This window comes from Schistocerca piceifrons, chromosome 1 (assembly GCF_021461385.2).
Source record: "Schistocerca piceifrons isolate TAMUIC-IGC-003096 chromosome 1, iqSchPice1.1, whole genome shotgun sequence".
NCBI lineage: Eukaryota > Metazoa > Arthropoda > Insecta > Orthoptera > Acrididae > Schistocerca > Schistocerca piceifrons.
The window spans coordinates 469,710,218-469,723,093 of NC_060138.1; the positions used below are offsets into that span (position 1 = coordinate 469,710,218).

The 12,876-nt window shown below is 42.0% G+C and overlaps 1 protein-coding gene across 1 annotated transcript in view; it reads right to left on the reverse strand.

The window, feature by feature from the left end:
• The window catches only part of LOC124739511 (odorant receptor Or2-like), a 44,824-nt gene that overhangs the window by 10,800 nt on the left and 21,148 nt on the right, over nt 1-12,876 (reverse strand). Inside the window, exon 2 of the mRNA XM_047248616.1 lies at nt 5,278-5,433. Coding sequence (XP_047104572.1) covers nt 5,278-5,433 — 156 coding nt within the window. The remainder of the gene's footprint in view (nt 1-5,277; nt 5,434-12,876) is intronic.

Below are 12,876 nucleotides of genomic sequence, written 5' to 3' on the forward strand. Positions count from 1 at the left end.
GGATCAGATCCTATGGAGCACGTGTGGGATGCATTGAGGAGACGCAGCGCGTCCACATGCACCAGCGACCATCCAGTAGTTCTGCACCACAGTGGTGGAAGAGTGGAGCTCCCTACCATTTGAGGGAGCAGCACTCCGTAGCAAATTTTCGGCCAGCAGGGGAGCACGTTGCAGAGCATGCATTTCTCTCCGTATTGACCAAACACTGTATTAAAGCCATATTCCTTATTTCGTGATATCCAGGGGACCATTGTAAATCGCGGTGATTTCAATATCATTGGTGTATTTGAATAAGTGTCATTTCAGTTCATCTCATTGCGTACTTCTTTGTTACCTTCTGTACTAAACTGTGATATTCCTTTCTATGTGTGGTCCAAGTTTCATGAGCTATATTAGTTGGCAGTGACACATATTCCGAACATTACTTTCGTCCTTAAATCTGCACGTGACTGTACGATACACAAGCATTTAAAAAACGATATCATACACAGTACAAACCTGACATGATCCACAGAGAGATGGCGCACAGGAGTTCCCTCAGCTAGGATAACTGACAATTTTAGCGACTACATGGCCATGCGAGCAAAAGTTATATTTGCCAAACCATGAAAACAGGGGACGCTGTACGACAGAGTAAATGCTGTGAAAGAGACAGACTGCTGTTTTAGAACTGTGATTGCCTGTTGACAGCATACTAAGCACACCGAACAAAGCGTGAGCCTCCCCTCCCCGCCCCTCATCTTCCCCTCAGGAGACGTCATGATAATATCGAGTAACACCGCCTCCAGCGTTCATACTGGCCTCGGTTCACGAGGAAGATAGTCCACAGGTTTCTTCAGGCAAGCCGAAAACAGCCGACGCTACTCACTGATGACTGGACCCTGTGTAGCTACCAAACTGCAGGAGTTCTGAATGCAACGTTTCACCCGTTGTTCGAAACAAGCCCAGATATGTTCTGTTGTACTTGTTATGGTGTGACTTAGCGGGCTTGCGGGTTCTTCCAACCAGGAACGTATGTATGCAGCCCTGTGCAAACGACTCTTGTCACCTTGGATGACGGGAAGATCGGTAATGGACAACATCTTTACAGTGAACCTACTACGAGAAAAAAGCACAAAGGTTGGACTGGAGGACGCATGACCTAGAGAAAGCGTACGATAATGTACTCACCAACAAACCATGGGAAACGTTGAATGAGACAGAGTTAGATCAAAGATTGCAAAGTATATTGTGGAATTATATCAAAATAACACAGCGAGTGTAAGGATTGGGAATAGTTACGCACAAGAATTCGAGGTGAAAGTCTGCTGCAGGAATGTGAGCTGTCACCGAACTTTTTAAGATGTATCTAGGAGCAGTTCTGCTGACTTGCCATAAAAAGTGCCACCTTATGAGAATGAAAGTAGAGGAGAGCAAGATATTTAGCCTGCATTTTGTAGATGATCAGATTGTATTAGCATATGATGAAGACGATCTGACCTACCTGATAAGAAAGCTTAAAGAGCGATAAAATAAGGCTGGCCTGAAAATTAACATGAAGACGTGTGAGTACTTGGCTCTTGGAACAAAAAGTAAATAATTTGGAGGTAGATGAAATGACAAAATATCTTATTTACTAAAGAGGTCACAAGGAATCATGAAATCACTAATAGGATTGATAGAGGACGAGTGGTAACAAGGGCAATGAACTCTGTTCTGTGGAGCAAAAAGATTAGAAGAACAACGAAGGAGATAATGTATAAGACTACACTCCAGACTGTAGTTTTGTACGGAACATATGTCTGGAACCTCATATATGGATTACTGAATACAAAGCTCAAGCTTACTAGGATGGACGGAATAAGAAATGATGTAATCCGAAAAAGGATGAGAATAGCTAATTTGGTTTGGCCATGTGAACAGGATGGATGAAGACACGATACTCAATAGAATACTATGACATATACCGTCCCAGCGGAAAAAAGGTGTCGCCGATGACGCAACTGGAAAAATTATGTGCAGGAGGCATGCTAGCCAGGAAAACGAATGTTTAGGGAAGTCAAGAAAGAAGAAGGTGGCGATGGCGACTGGGGGCGGAGAATCGGCGGCAGTAGTAGATAATCCACAAGCAGAAGAAGAAGAAGAAGAAGAAGAAGAAGAAGAAGATGGAAGACGGAAGCGTCCGCAGCATACTAATCATCAAGATGTATAAGATAGGGCTGCACTTGGTCACGGGAATATTGAAATAAGCCTTCCGATTCATGTTCATGGTAACCTGGAAGAGTGGGCCCAAGTCACGGTGCGACAAACACTCCCAAATCACTGTGGGTTAAACGTCTTAGTGGCCATCAGTGCACTCGATGCATTGCATCATTTGAAAAGAGGCAACACCGCAAATCGTCGGATCACTGAACACGACCCCAATCAACTACTCTGCAGTTTCTCCGTTATTTGGCCCACTGAAGACTGCAGTGTCGCTGTGAGCAGTGGTACTTCTAGGTCCAAATGTCCATGGCATTCAGCTCTCATCGCAATGTTCACTCGAAAAAGGTTGAAAGGCACACAATTGTAGTCGGGTCTGAATCCCACTCTCATTGAAAAGGCGTACCACTCGTCTCCTTTCATTGTCGGTTAGAATATTTTTATGATCACCTTTCTTACTTCATGTTACATGGCTGGTAGTTGTACACCGTTCCTCGTAGACATGTTGGACGTGTTGATACAGCAACAAATACGGTAACTTCATGCAAGGTGCGGTCATGAGCACGTCCAAACACGACAGCTCCTTTCATCCTTTTTATCACTTCTCCATGTCGATCCATTTTCCTGGGGTGACTGCAAAAAATTATAAAATTGTCTGCCACAAATACTCCACTTCACTGCCACAACTCACGTTAGCGGTGGAGAATCACACGATCGTCTGGTACTAGTTGTACAACAGTACAGATCTAAGGCGACTGCGATAGTTTGACACTTTTTTCTTCAACATAAAATATACGTTACTGAGCCACTGTCACTTACAGCACGAGAGATATGATAATATCCATTTCACCCACAGGGCCGGCCGGAGTGGCCGAACGGTTGTAGGCTCTACAGTCTGGAGCCGCGCGATCGCAACGGTCGCAGGTTCGAATTCTGCCTCGGGCATGGATGTGTGTGATGTCCTTAGATTAGTTAGGTTTAAGTAGTTCTAAGTTCTAGGGGACTGATGACTTTAGAAGTTAAGTCGCATGGTGCTCAGAGCCATTTGAACCATTTTGATCACCCACATGTGAAGAAAAGAGTCAATTAAAATTGAATATTTTTATTTGGGATAATGAATACAGAATTATAGTATTAAATGTTTCAGTCCAAAACAATATTATCAGTTTATTATAAATCTTGATTGAACATTGGTTTTTCTAATGAGCTATTGGTTTTTTTCAAGCGTTAGCCATATTTCTCTCACCACAAATAGTTCAAATGGCTCTAAGCACTACGGGACTTAACATCTGAGGTCATCAGTCCCCTAGACTTAGAACTACTTAAACCTAACTAACCGAAGGACATCACACACATCCATGCCTGAGGCAGAATTCGAACCTGCGACCGTAGCAGCAGCGCGGTTCCTGACTGAAGCGCACAGAACCACTCGGCCACAGCGGCCGGCTCTCTCACGACAGCAGTGACGCATTTGAACAACATTCATATACTCATTGTGATTGACAAACACACTGAAACATATCGTAATTTTTATTGGTTCCGTAATAGATTTCGAAATATCCAGTACAGTCATCTTCATTCCATTCATCAATGTTATTTTCGTAATCTTAGATAATGTCTGCATCTGATAAACACGGTAACTTAGTTACAGTATTTTTCTAGCTTCTTCAGTCTCTGATATTTGACTTTCGTCATATTTCTGTGCCTTGTTTCCGTTTCCGTTTTTTTGTTATTCCTCTTTTGGTTTCAGTTCCAATGTTTTCATCAGAGTTTAGCCATTTGGATACAGCTGCTCCCATCCTCTTAAAATTTATAGATTAATCGATAGAATAAACAGATGACATTCCTCCAAAACGTTTTGTCTGTATTGGCTTAGGAGTAGTAGCTCTGAAATGGTGATCTTGGAATTCTTAGATTTAGTAGCAGTGGGAGTAGGGGTAGGAGCTGGCACAATTTAGCAACTGAATCGTAAGTAACATCAATATTATCGAAGATTAGAGGAGGGCCTAGAAGCATTTACGTATCCAGAGAAAAGCTGCCCTCCCCCTCCCCTCCCCCCGTCCAAATGAAAAAAAAGAAATCTTCACGTACAAAACTTGCATTAGCGCCCCACTACACAGACAGATGAATCAACTCAGTACCCATTTGAAGAAAACGAGAACATGTAATCGATACCGGTTAGTTGAAATTTTACACGATCTGCCATGAAATCTCAAGGTTGTTTCGTTGTTCGTCTCTGTTCTCTTTGGAACTGAAAGTGTCAGATAGTTCTGAATTCTTAATGTTCCATGTACAGTGACTTTTTTCCTTGTGACTAGTTAATGTGAAAATCTTCTACAATATGAAGAAAGAAAGTATTCGTACGTATGTAAACAGTACATGCCTGACAAAAAATAATATGTACAAATGTCACACGAACTATACCCTCCCACTTAAGTACATTGTAGGTAGTAGGTACCTACCTACAATGAAGTGGTAGTGTTAGCAAGTTTCATGGTTAAAGTTTCTTAGTAGGAAACGTAAAAATAAACACCAGTGACGGGTTAGGGTTTTGACCTGTTCCGACTGGCCGACTTCTGCCTAAAAAGCAGTACGAGCAGCGATTTACGTCCTTGGGACACGTGTTCTGCATGTCACCAATTCCTCCAGACGCTGTTGCCAGTAAATGAATTATAATAATGCCGATGTTTCTTTATTCGAACACCTCCTCATTTGACCTCACGTGGCTGAGTGGACAACTTACAGTCCTCTCTATGTCATAAAAGACTGAGGATGTATCGATAATCGAATCCGAGACTTTCTGCATCGAAAGCACAGACGGTGACCATTTGGCTGCCGAGGCTTGTCTTAATAGTTGGTGATAGTAGTTCTGAATTTTATTTTGTAAAACATTTTCCTTCGTTTCCTCCACCCCTCACACCCTTCGCAAAAACCCCACACCATCCCTCCCTCCCTTCCATCTGCAGCTCAGATCATAGCAGTATCCAGATCTGATCGTCTATATCGTTCTCGTTCCAAAGCCATTACGTTGCTACGGGATGCTCTTGTGAGTCACTGCGTACTGTGTTTATGGCGGCTGTAACTCAGCCAGCATACCTGGAGAAACGTGTGCCTGGAGAGCACGTACAGCTTGCCCACGGTGAGCTTCAGTGGCCTGGACGAGCGAAGCATCAGCACGAGGAGTGCTTTGCGCATGCGCGCGTCGCCTGCAGGCCAGTCCCCACTAAAGGCCGACGCAGTCAGCTGCTCACCCTGCAACAATTTACACCCCAGGAAAATTAGTAAAACGAACAGCAAATGGGGAAATAATTTACAAAGTTCTGAAACGCGTGGAAAACACTAAAATGCGGTGTAGTAGTAACAAGCAGAAAAGTTCCGCCTCTTCACGAAAAGTAAGTTTCTTCCAAATTTTAAATTTCTGCACAAAATGCATCATATTTAAAAGAGATCTGTAATTACGTAAACCTTTCCTCGTAAAACTCTATACAAAGACGATCTTTTGCTTCGAGTCAGACGAATAGGTTAACAGATGTAAGAGTTAAATTAGGATCCTTTTAATGCATAATTCTTACAACTTTTGTTGCTTAGTCAGTTATCTATAAGAAAAGAGTAATTAAGTATAAGGAAATATTTCGTATGTTTTCAGGTTGATAAAATCTCATGTGTGTTCAGTATTGTTTAAATCGGGATTAGATGTCCACCAATGAAAACGTCACGTTGGTTAGTTTGCTGATTTGGAGGAAGGGATCATATAGCGAGGTCATCGGTCCCATCGGATTAGGGAAGGATGGCGGAGGAACCGTCCCGGCGTTTGCCTGAAGCGATTTAGGGAAATCACGGAAAACCTAAATCAGGATGGCCGGACGCGGGTTTGAACCGTCGTCCTCCCGAATGCGAGTCCAAAACGTCACGTTCCCCTTCCGATTCACTCATCGTTCCCCTACCAATGTCGCTGCCGTTTTTCCCTACGCAAGTCCAGTTTAGTTGAGGTTACGTTGGGAGACCGTGCGCACGGTTCACTTGTATTTCTTGTTACTGAGGACTTAGAGAAGAATAATGCTGGCACCTAACACCTGTTATGTTGGCGGTAAATCTATTTCGGAAGGTGAGGTATCAATACTGGCGACATTGTTGACAACTTTAATATGTATCAGCATGGAACTGAGGGATGAGGTTCAAATGGCTCTGAGCACTGTAGGACTTTATATCTGAGGTCATCAGTCCCCTAGACTTAGAACTACTTAAACCTAACTAACCTAAGGACATCACACACATCCATGCCAGAGGCAGAATTCGAACCTGCGACCGTAGCAGCAGCGCGGTTTCGAATTACAGCGCCTAGAACCGCTCGGAAACGTCGAGGGATGAGGCTCATACTGTTCTACAAAACGTTGGAATGATTGAAGTGCGTAAGGTATGTCGACGTAAATATATTAATCAACGTAATGTAAAGAAACTAATTAACCAGAAAGCTTTCCAAATGATTTTATGGTAGAAGTTCAGCGTTGTATTCGTTATATCCATTCAGTTTCAAAAAAATCCGTTTCATATGTGCTGAAAAATTGACTTGCAAGCTGAAAGAAAAACCACTCCAAAATCGTCGTGAAACGTTTGAAGTTCGTCTTTAACTATGTAACAATACTGCTTGAGAAAGCAGAGAAATGCGATGATGATTTTAGTAGAAAGGTTGCCTTAATCAACAGTGTTTTGAGTTCATTGGCTGCGGAAGTCCGTTATCGTCAAGATTGCTATGATAATCCCTCTATCGATTTCACATGAAACGACCACCAGCTCCAGACAAAATGTTAATACTGATTTTATTTGCTGCACTCAAGGTTCCGGAAGAAAATGCAAGTGTGTGAAGACTGGTTTGCCCTGCATACCCATGTATAAAAGCTGTCAACGACGACGCTGCACTAACGTGGCTCACAGTGATTGGATAGGATTGCGGGCTGGTTTTCTGTCTGTAATTATACGCAATAGCTTATGTACTCAAAATATTTTGTAGTATTTTAGTTGTGTACGTGCTGTACATACGATGATTGTAAATGTATTATGAATATGATTAATTGATTCTACAACAAATCTTAATTCTCATGGCAACTGATTTTGATTGCAATATAAGTTTTAAGGGGGATAATACTGAACAAAAAGGGTATAGCAGAATTGTTATGAATCAATGTCAGTTTTGAAAGGAATTTCTCTCTCTCTCTCTTTTTACCTTGAGGCTTCAGTACTAACTTTTATATCCTGAATTTAAGTTTCTATATCTTCAAATGTAAGTACCTGTGGAGAAACAGACGAAAGATTTAATTGAATTAAAATCGATACTGAAAACTATGCCAGACTGATAGGCTAATGGATTTTTAATTTGTCACGTAGAAAGTCTCGAAAACCTGTCTTCTTCAAAACGTTCTTGTGACCTGCTTTGGACAGAATTTTACTAGGAATATTTTTGTCAGTACAGGTGTCTTCGAAAAATGAACGGTTTTCTGTAAAAACTAAAAAAAGCACAGAAATCTAATTAAGCAGTAATCGAATTAAAAGGTGGCGAAGGGGGATGCTTGGTCGTTAGAACGGGGAACTTCTCCTTTCTTACTACTACTACGTGCCCTATGAGTGTTCTCTCAAAGCTTCAAAACTTTATCAGTTATTTCCACCATTTTCCCTAATTTGCCTGAGGTATTACGAACGTACAGTAAATTTCTCTACAAGCTTATTATTACTGTTGTCATGTGCATCACTAATATAAATAATGGTTCACTATGAAAATTTCAGCGCCCTTCATTGGTAGCCTGCAACAAGATGCAGTTGCAACCCTGTATCGAGAAAGTTGTCTACGAAGTGCAAGGCAGACTTAACAGGGCCACAATCATACATAGAGGGAACTGCCTCGGTTTTACTTACAAGGGAACCTCCCCATCGCACCCCCCTCAGATTTAGTTATAAGTTGGCACAGTGGATAGGCCTTGAAAAACTGAACACAGATCAATCGAGAAAACAGGAAGAAGTTGTGTGGAACTATGAAAAAATAAGCAAAATATACTAACTGAGTAGTCCATGCGAAAGGTAGGCAACATCTAGGATAATGTGAGCTCAGGAGCGCCGTGGTCCCGTGGTTAGCGTAAGCAGCTTCGGAACGAGAAGTCCTTGCTTCAAGTCATTCCTTGAGTGAAAAGTTTACTTTCTTTGTTTTCGCAAAGTTATGATCTGTCCGTTCGTTCATTTACGTCTCTGTTCACTGTAATAAGTTTAGTGTCTGTGTTTTGCGACTGCACCGCAAAACCGTGCGATTAGTAGACGAAAAGACGTGCCCCTCCAATGGGAACCGAAAACATTTGATCGCAAGGTCATAGGTCAACCGATTCCTCCACAGAAAACACGTCTGATATATTCTATATGACACTGGTGACGGCATGTGCGTCACATGACAGGAGTATGTTGTCGACCCACCTAACTTGTAGACTTGGCGAATGGGTAAAAAGATTCTTCTACCTTGCCCGATTTAGGTTTTCTTGTGGATGTTTCGATGTTTGTTTAGGTGCAGCGTCCCCATACTACGGCGCAGTTACCTCGCATTGGACGGACGGATGGACGGATAATAATCGTCTGAAAATAAAAAAAAATTGAACTTTTCACACTAGGCAAGACTTGAACCAAGGACCTCTCGTTCCGCAGCTGCTCACGCTAACCACGGGACCACGGCGCTCCTGAGTTCAGCTTGTCCTTGATGTTGCCTATCGTACACATGGACTACTCAGTTTGTATATTTTGCTTATTTTTTCATAGTTCCACACAACTTCTTCCTGTTTTCTCTATTGATCTGTGTTCAGTTTTTCAAGGACTATCCACTGTGCCAACTTATAACTAAATCTGAGGGGGGTGCGATGGGGAGGTTCCCTTGTTAGAGTCCGGAGCTAAAAGTCGCATACTTGCGAGTTGAGACGATGTTACGGCTGTGGAAACCAACGAGCTAGTGCAGCAGTTTGGGAGATACTGTCGCCACTGCTTATCAACATTCTTTCTGAACCACTTTTTCGGTCTGAATCAGCTGAGTGCGCTCCTACCATTTCAGGTGGACGTACAAAGTTAGTTTCACAGATTTTGTGTTGCTATATTATTTGACATATTGTCACAGGGCTTTGCAAATAAGTGCTTGTATAAGGGCCACAGGTGTACCAACGCGTTATTGACTCGCTCAATTTGTGCAGCTCTTTAGAATAAATCATGCAGTCTTACTGAAACTGTAAAGATTTGTTTTTCTGTGTATGTACATCGCATTTCCCTATTCCCGTGCTATTCGAAAAATTTCTTCAAAGTACGAGGGTTGTTTTTGGTCTTAAAGTGTAGATTCTCGACAAAATTTAGAAATAATCGGTCTACTGAGGTGCGAGTAAACATTGCCTTTGAGTATATTAAATTGAAATGACTACTTGTTTTTAATTTTTTTTATCTTTCTAGACCTGAAGTTGGCAAATGTCGGCTGAAACCGATTATTTCATAAGAAACAGTGATCGGTCCTGTAAATCAATCTTTAAAAAAAAAAAACGTTTCGGAGAAATAGGCCATTAGTAACACGACGTCGCATTACACGCTTCCTGACCCATCGTTAGTCTACTAAGTTTGTATTCCTCAAGATACATTTTCAGTGAGAATGGAGTAGTTCAGCGGATGGCAACGCTAAACTCTGCGGACTCGTTTCTGCTTTCCGGCAGGACTGGTTTCTTTTCCCGGCATTTCCATACTCTAACGTTACAAAACAGGACGCTACAGTTAACGTGTCATGATTGCAGTAACCCAGACGGCGTAGGTTGATACGTATCACGCCACGTTCATCACCTCAGAGGAAGGCAACGGCAGTTCGCATAGCGGACGGGATGCGAGAAAATATGATCAGAAGTGTAAGCGCCATGTAATTTATACAAATGTTGGTACAATATATAGTCTGTGTTTAGGAATAAACGCCGAAAACTGTATTATGAAAGTTCGAACTAGTGGGTGCAAAATGGCGTCTAAAGGGCACGTGACGGCTAAAAATGTGCCCGAAAGCATAAAAAAAATGAAAAAGAAACATATGATGAATCTATAGAATACTAATTTCTGTATCAAGTACTGCCGGGTGGAAGAATGTGAGCAGTAACATGCATAATTGGGATATTGCAGAATACACAGGTAAAATGCAAAACAGACAGTGTTCCGATGTATGTAGGGTGTTTATAAATGAATATCGGGGTTTTAACTCTTTATAATATTTATTATATTAATTCACCAAGAAACTTATAAACGTTCAATGTGAGCACCATTTGTCACACGGCCTCCGATACCAGCAGACCTCCCTGAGTTAAGAAACCGGATTGAAGACACACTTTTCAACGTTTGGGAAGAACTCGGCTATAGACTTGATGTGTGCCGTGTGACAAATGGTGCTCACATTGAACATTTATAAGGTTCTTGGTACAACTGTTTGCGTTGCTCTTTCATTTGACATATCATTTATAACTGTAAGTTTAATGTAATAAATATTATAAAGCGTTAAAACCCCGATATTCATTTATAAACAGCCTGTATTATGTTGCAGCTAGCGATCCGAATATCGATACATGCGATCACAACAGTTACACCGCGAGCGGCTCTACAAATCAGCAACACGCCTCCTAGCGCCATGTAGGATCACGTGCCGGCTAACAGCTTCTTCCGTGTTGGAATAAAGGGATCGACATGCCTTGCGGAGAACCGCTTGCATGTTGTCCTCGATCAATGCTCAGACCCTGTGATGCAGCTGTTGTTTATATGACGACTACTGCAACAGACCCTCTTCGCAAGGTTTTTATTTTTCATATGTTTCCTGAACTGGAAAAGATGGCCCGCATCTCGTGGTCGTGCGGTAGCGTTCTCGCTTCCCACGCCCGGGTTCCCGGGTTCGATTCCCGGCGGGGTCAGGGATTTTCTCTGCCTCGTGATGGCTGGGTGTTGTGTGCTGTCCTTAGGTTAGTTAGGTTTAAGTAGTTCTAAGTTCTAGGGGACTGATGACCATAGATGTTAAGTCCCATAGTGCTCAGAGCCATTTGAACCATTTTTGGAAAAGATGCTAATAATCATCTCATTTATACCGCATCTAACTTGTTCGAAGAAACGTGTAATAAAATAAATTTAGTGGTTTGCTATTGGGTGCAAAGAAGAATAAGTTTCGTGGTGTCCAACAAGCGGACGTGCTACGTAGACTTGTCCGTACGAGAAACACGATTCTTTCAACTTCACTCCTCAACTTGGAATGTTTGGTCTTCTGATTCTGTGACAGTTGTGCTGCACGCTTATCTACCAGAAACTGAAGTTTTTAAAGCTGATTTGTAAGTTATAAGATGAGTGGAATTCGTGGAATGGATACTGACTTGCTTTTTCGTTTCCGACACATATTTCTGCTTCTATGATGTAGTCTATGAGATTTTATGCGAGGGTATACGGGGAACATTGAGCGATTTTAAGAATTTTGCTGGGAAGTTTACGATGTCGTCTTAGTTGATCATTGCATCAACGGATTTAAATATTTTTCTTCGCTCGATATCATATACGCTGATTTGTTTGTTGAACTATGTTTTTTTGTTAGAAGTATTCGCTCACAGAACCAGCCTCTGTTGATATCGTTGCTCTCTATAGACGGATACACTTTTTCGACGAATTGTTCATCTGCACACCTCATCGGTTATGACGATTTTGTCCGAGTGCGGCTCAATGCGATATGTGCCCTTTCGGTTATAGAACATTCGAGAATATTCTAGAACTATCGTTAACATTCGAGAATATTCTTAAAAGCTCGAGAACGCTATAGACCGATCTGAAATTAATTCCCTTGAAAAATACATTCATGCAAATAGAATGGAGTGATGAGGCGACTGCAGTCATTTCTCCATAACCTCAACAGCTGTCACCACACAAACATTATAGTAGACAACGTAGGCCAAGGGTGGCAAGAGACGCAAAAACCAATGATTCACGGTGTGTGTTTTTGAAGATATCGTCAACGCAGCCCATATAGAAGGTGCGCCGAGAAAGTGAGTATCGTTTGGCAAATAAATACAAAACGAGTAGAAATGCAGAAGAACTATCTACGAAGTAAACTGCAAATCTTAAACATATCTTATACATAGTTCTCACCATTTCACAGATACCTGTCAAGTACGCGTTCCCCATAGAACGTTGCCCCCTTTGTTATCAACCACGTGATAACACGTTGTTTGAGTTCGTCGTCGTTGTTGAATTTTTGACCACCATGGAACACTTTCAGGTGCAAAAGTCGCTGCATGGAGAGTAGGCAAACAGACTCTAGACGAAGTCCTGTAACGGTTGTCGCATCTTGTTCGCAGTGTGGTGTCGGGCATTGTCACGAATTAATTGAGTTTTACGTGGCGCTTAATCTGTATTGCGCGACGCAGTTTCATAAGCGTTTCACGGTAAACAGTTGCACTGACTGTTTCACCTCGCGGAAAAATAGTACCAGTAGAATGTCGTATCTATCCCAAAAGACTACACAGATGGCTCTTCGAGATGTCAAGATCCGCTTGGCGTCAGCGTGTACTTGGGCGCAAGGTGTCTCTTTTCCATTGATTGTCGATAGGATGGAGGGGTTTCGAAGCGACAAAAGACACGTCCCCGATCACAGTCTTGCTTAGAAAATCATCATCATCTTTGTTCTAATGT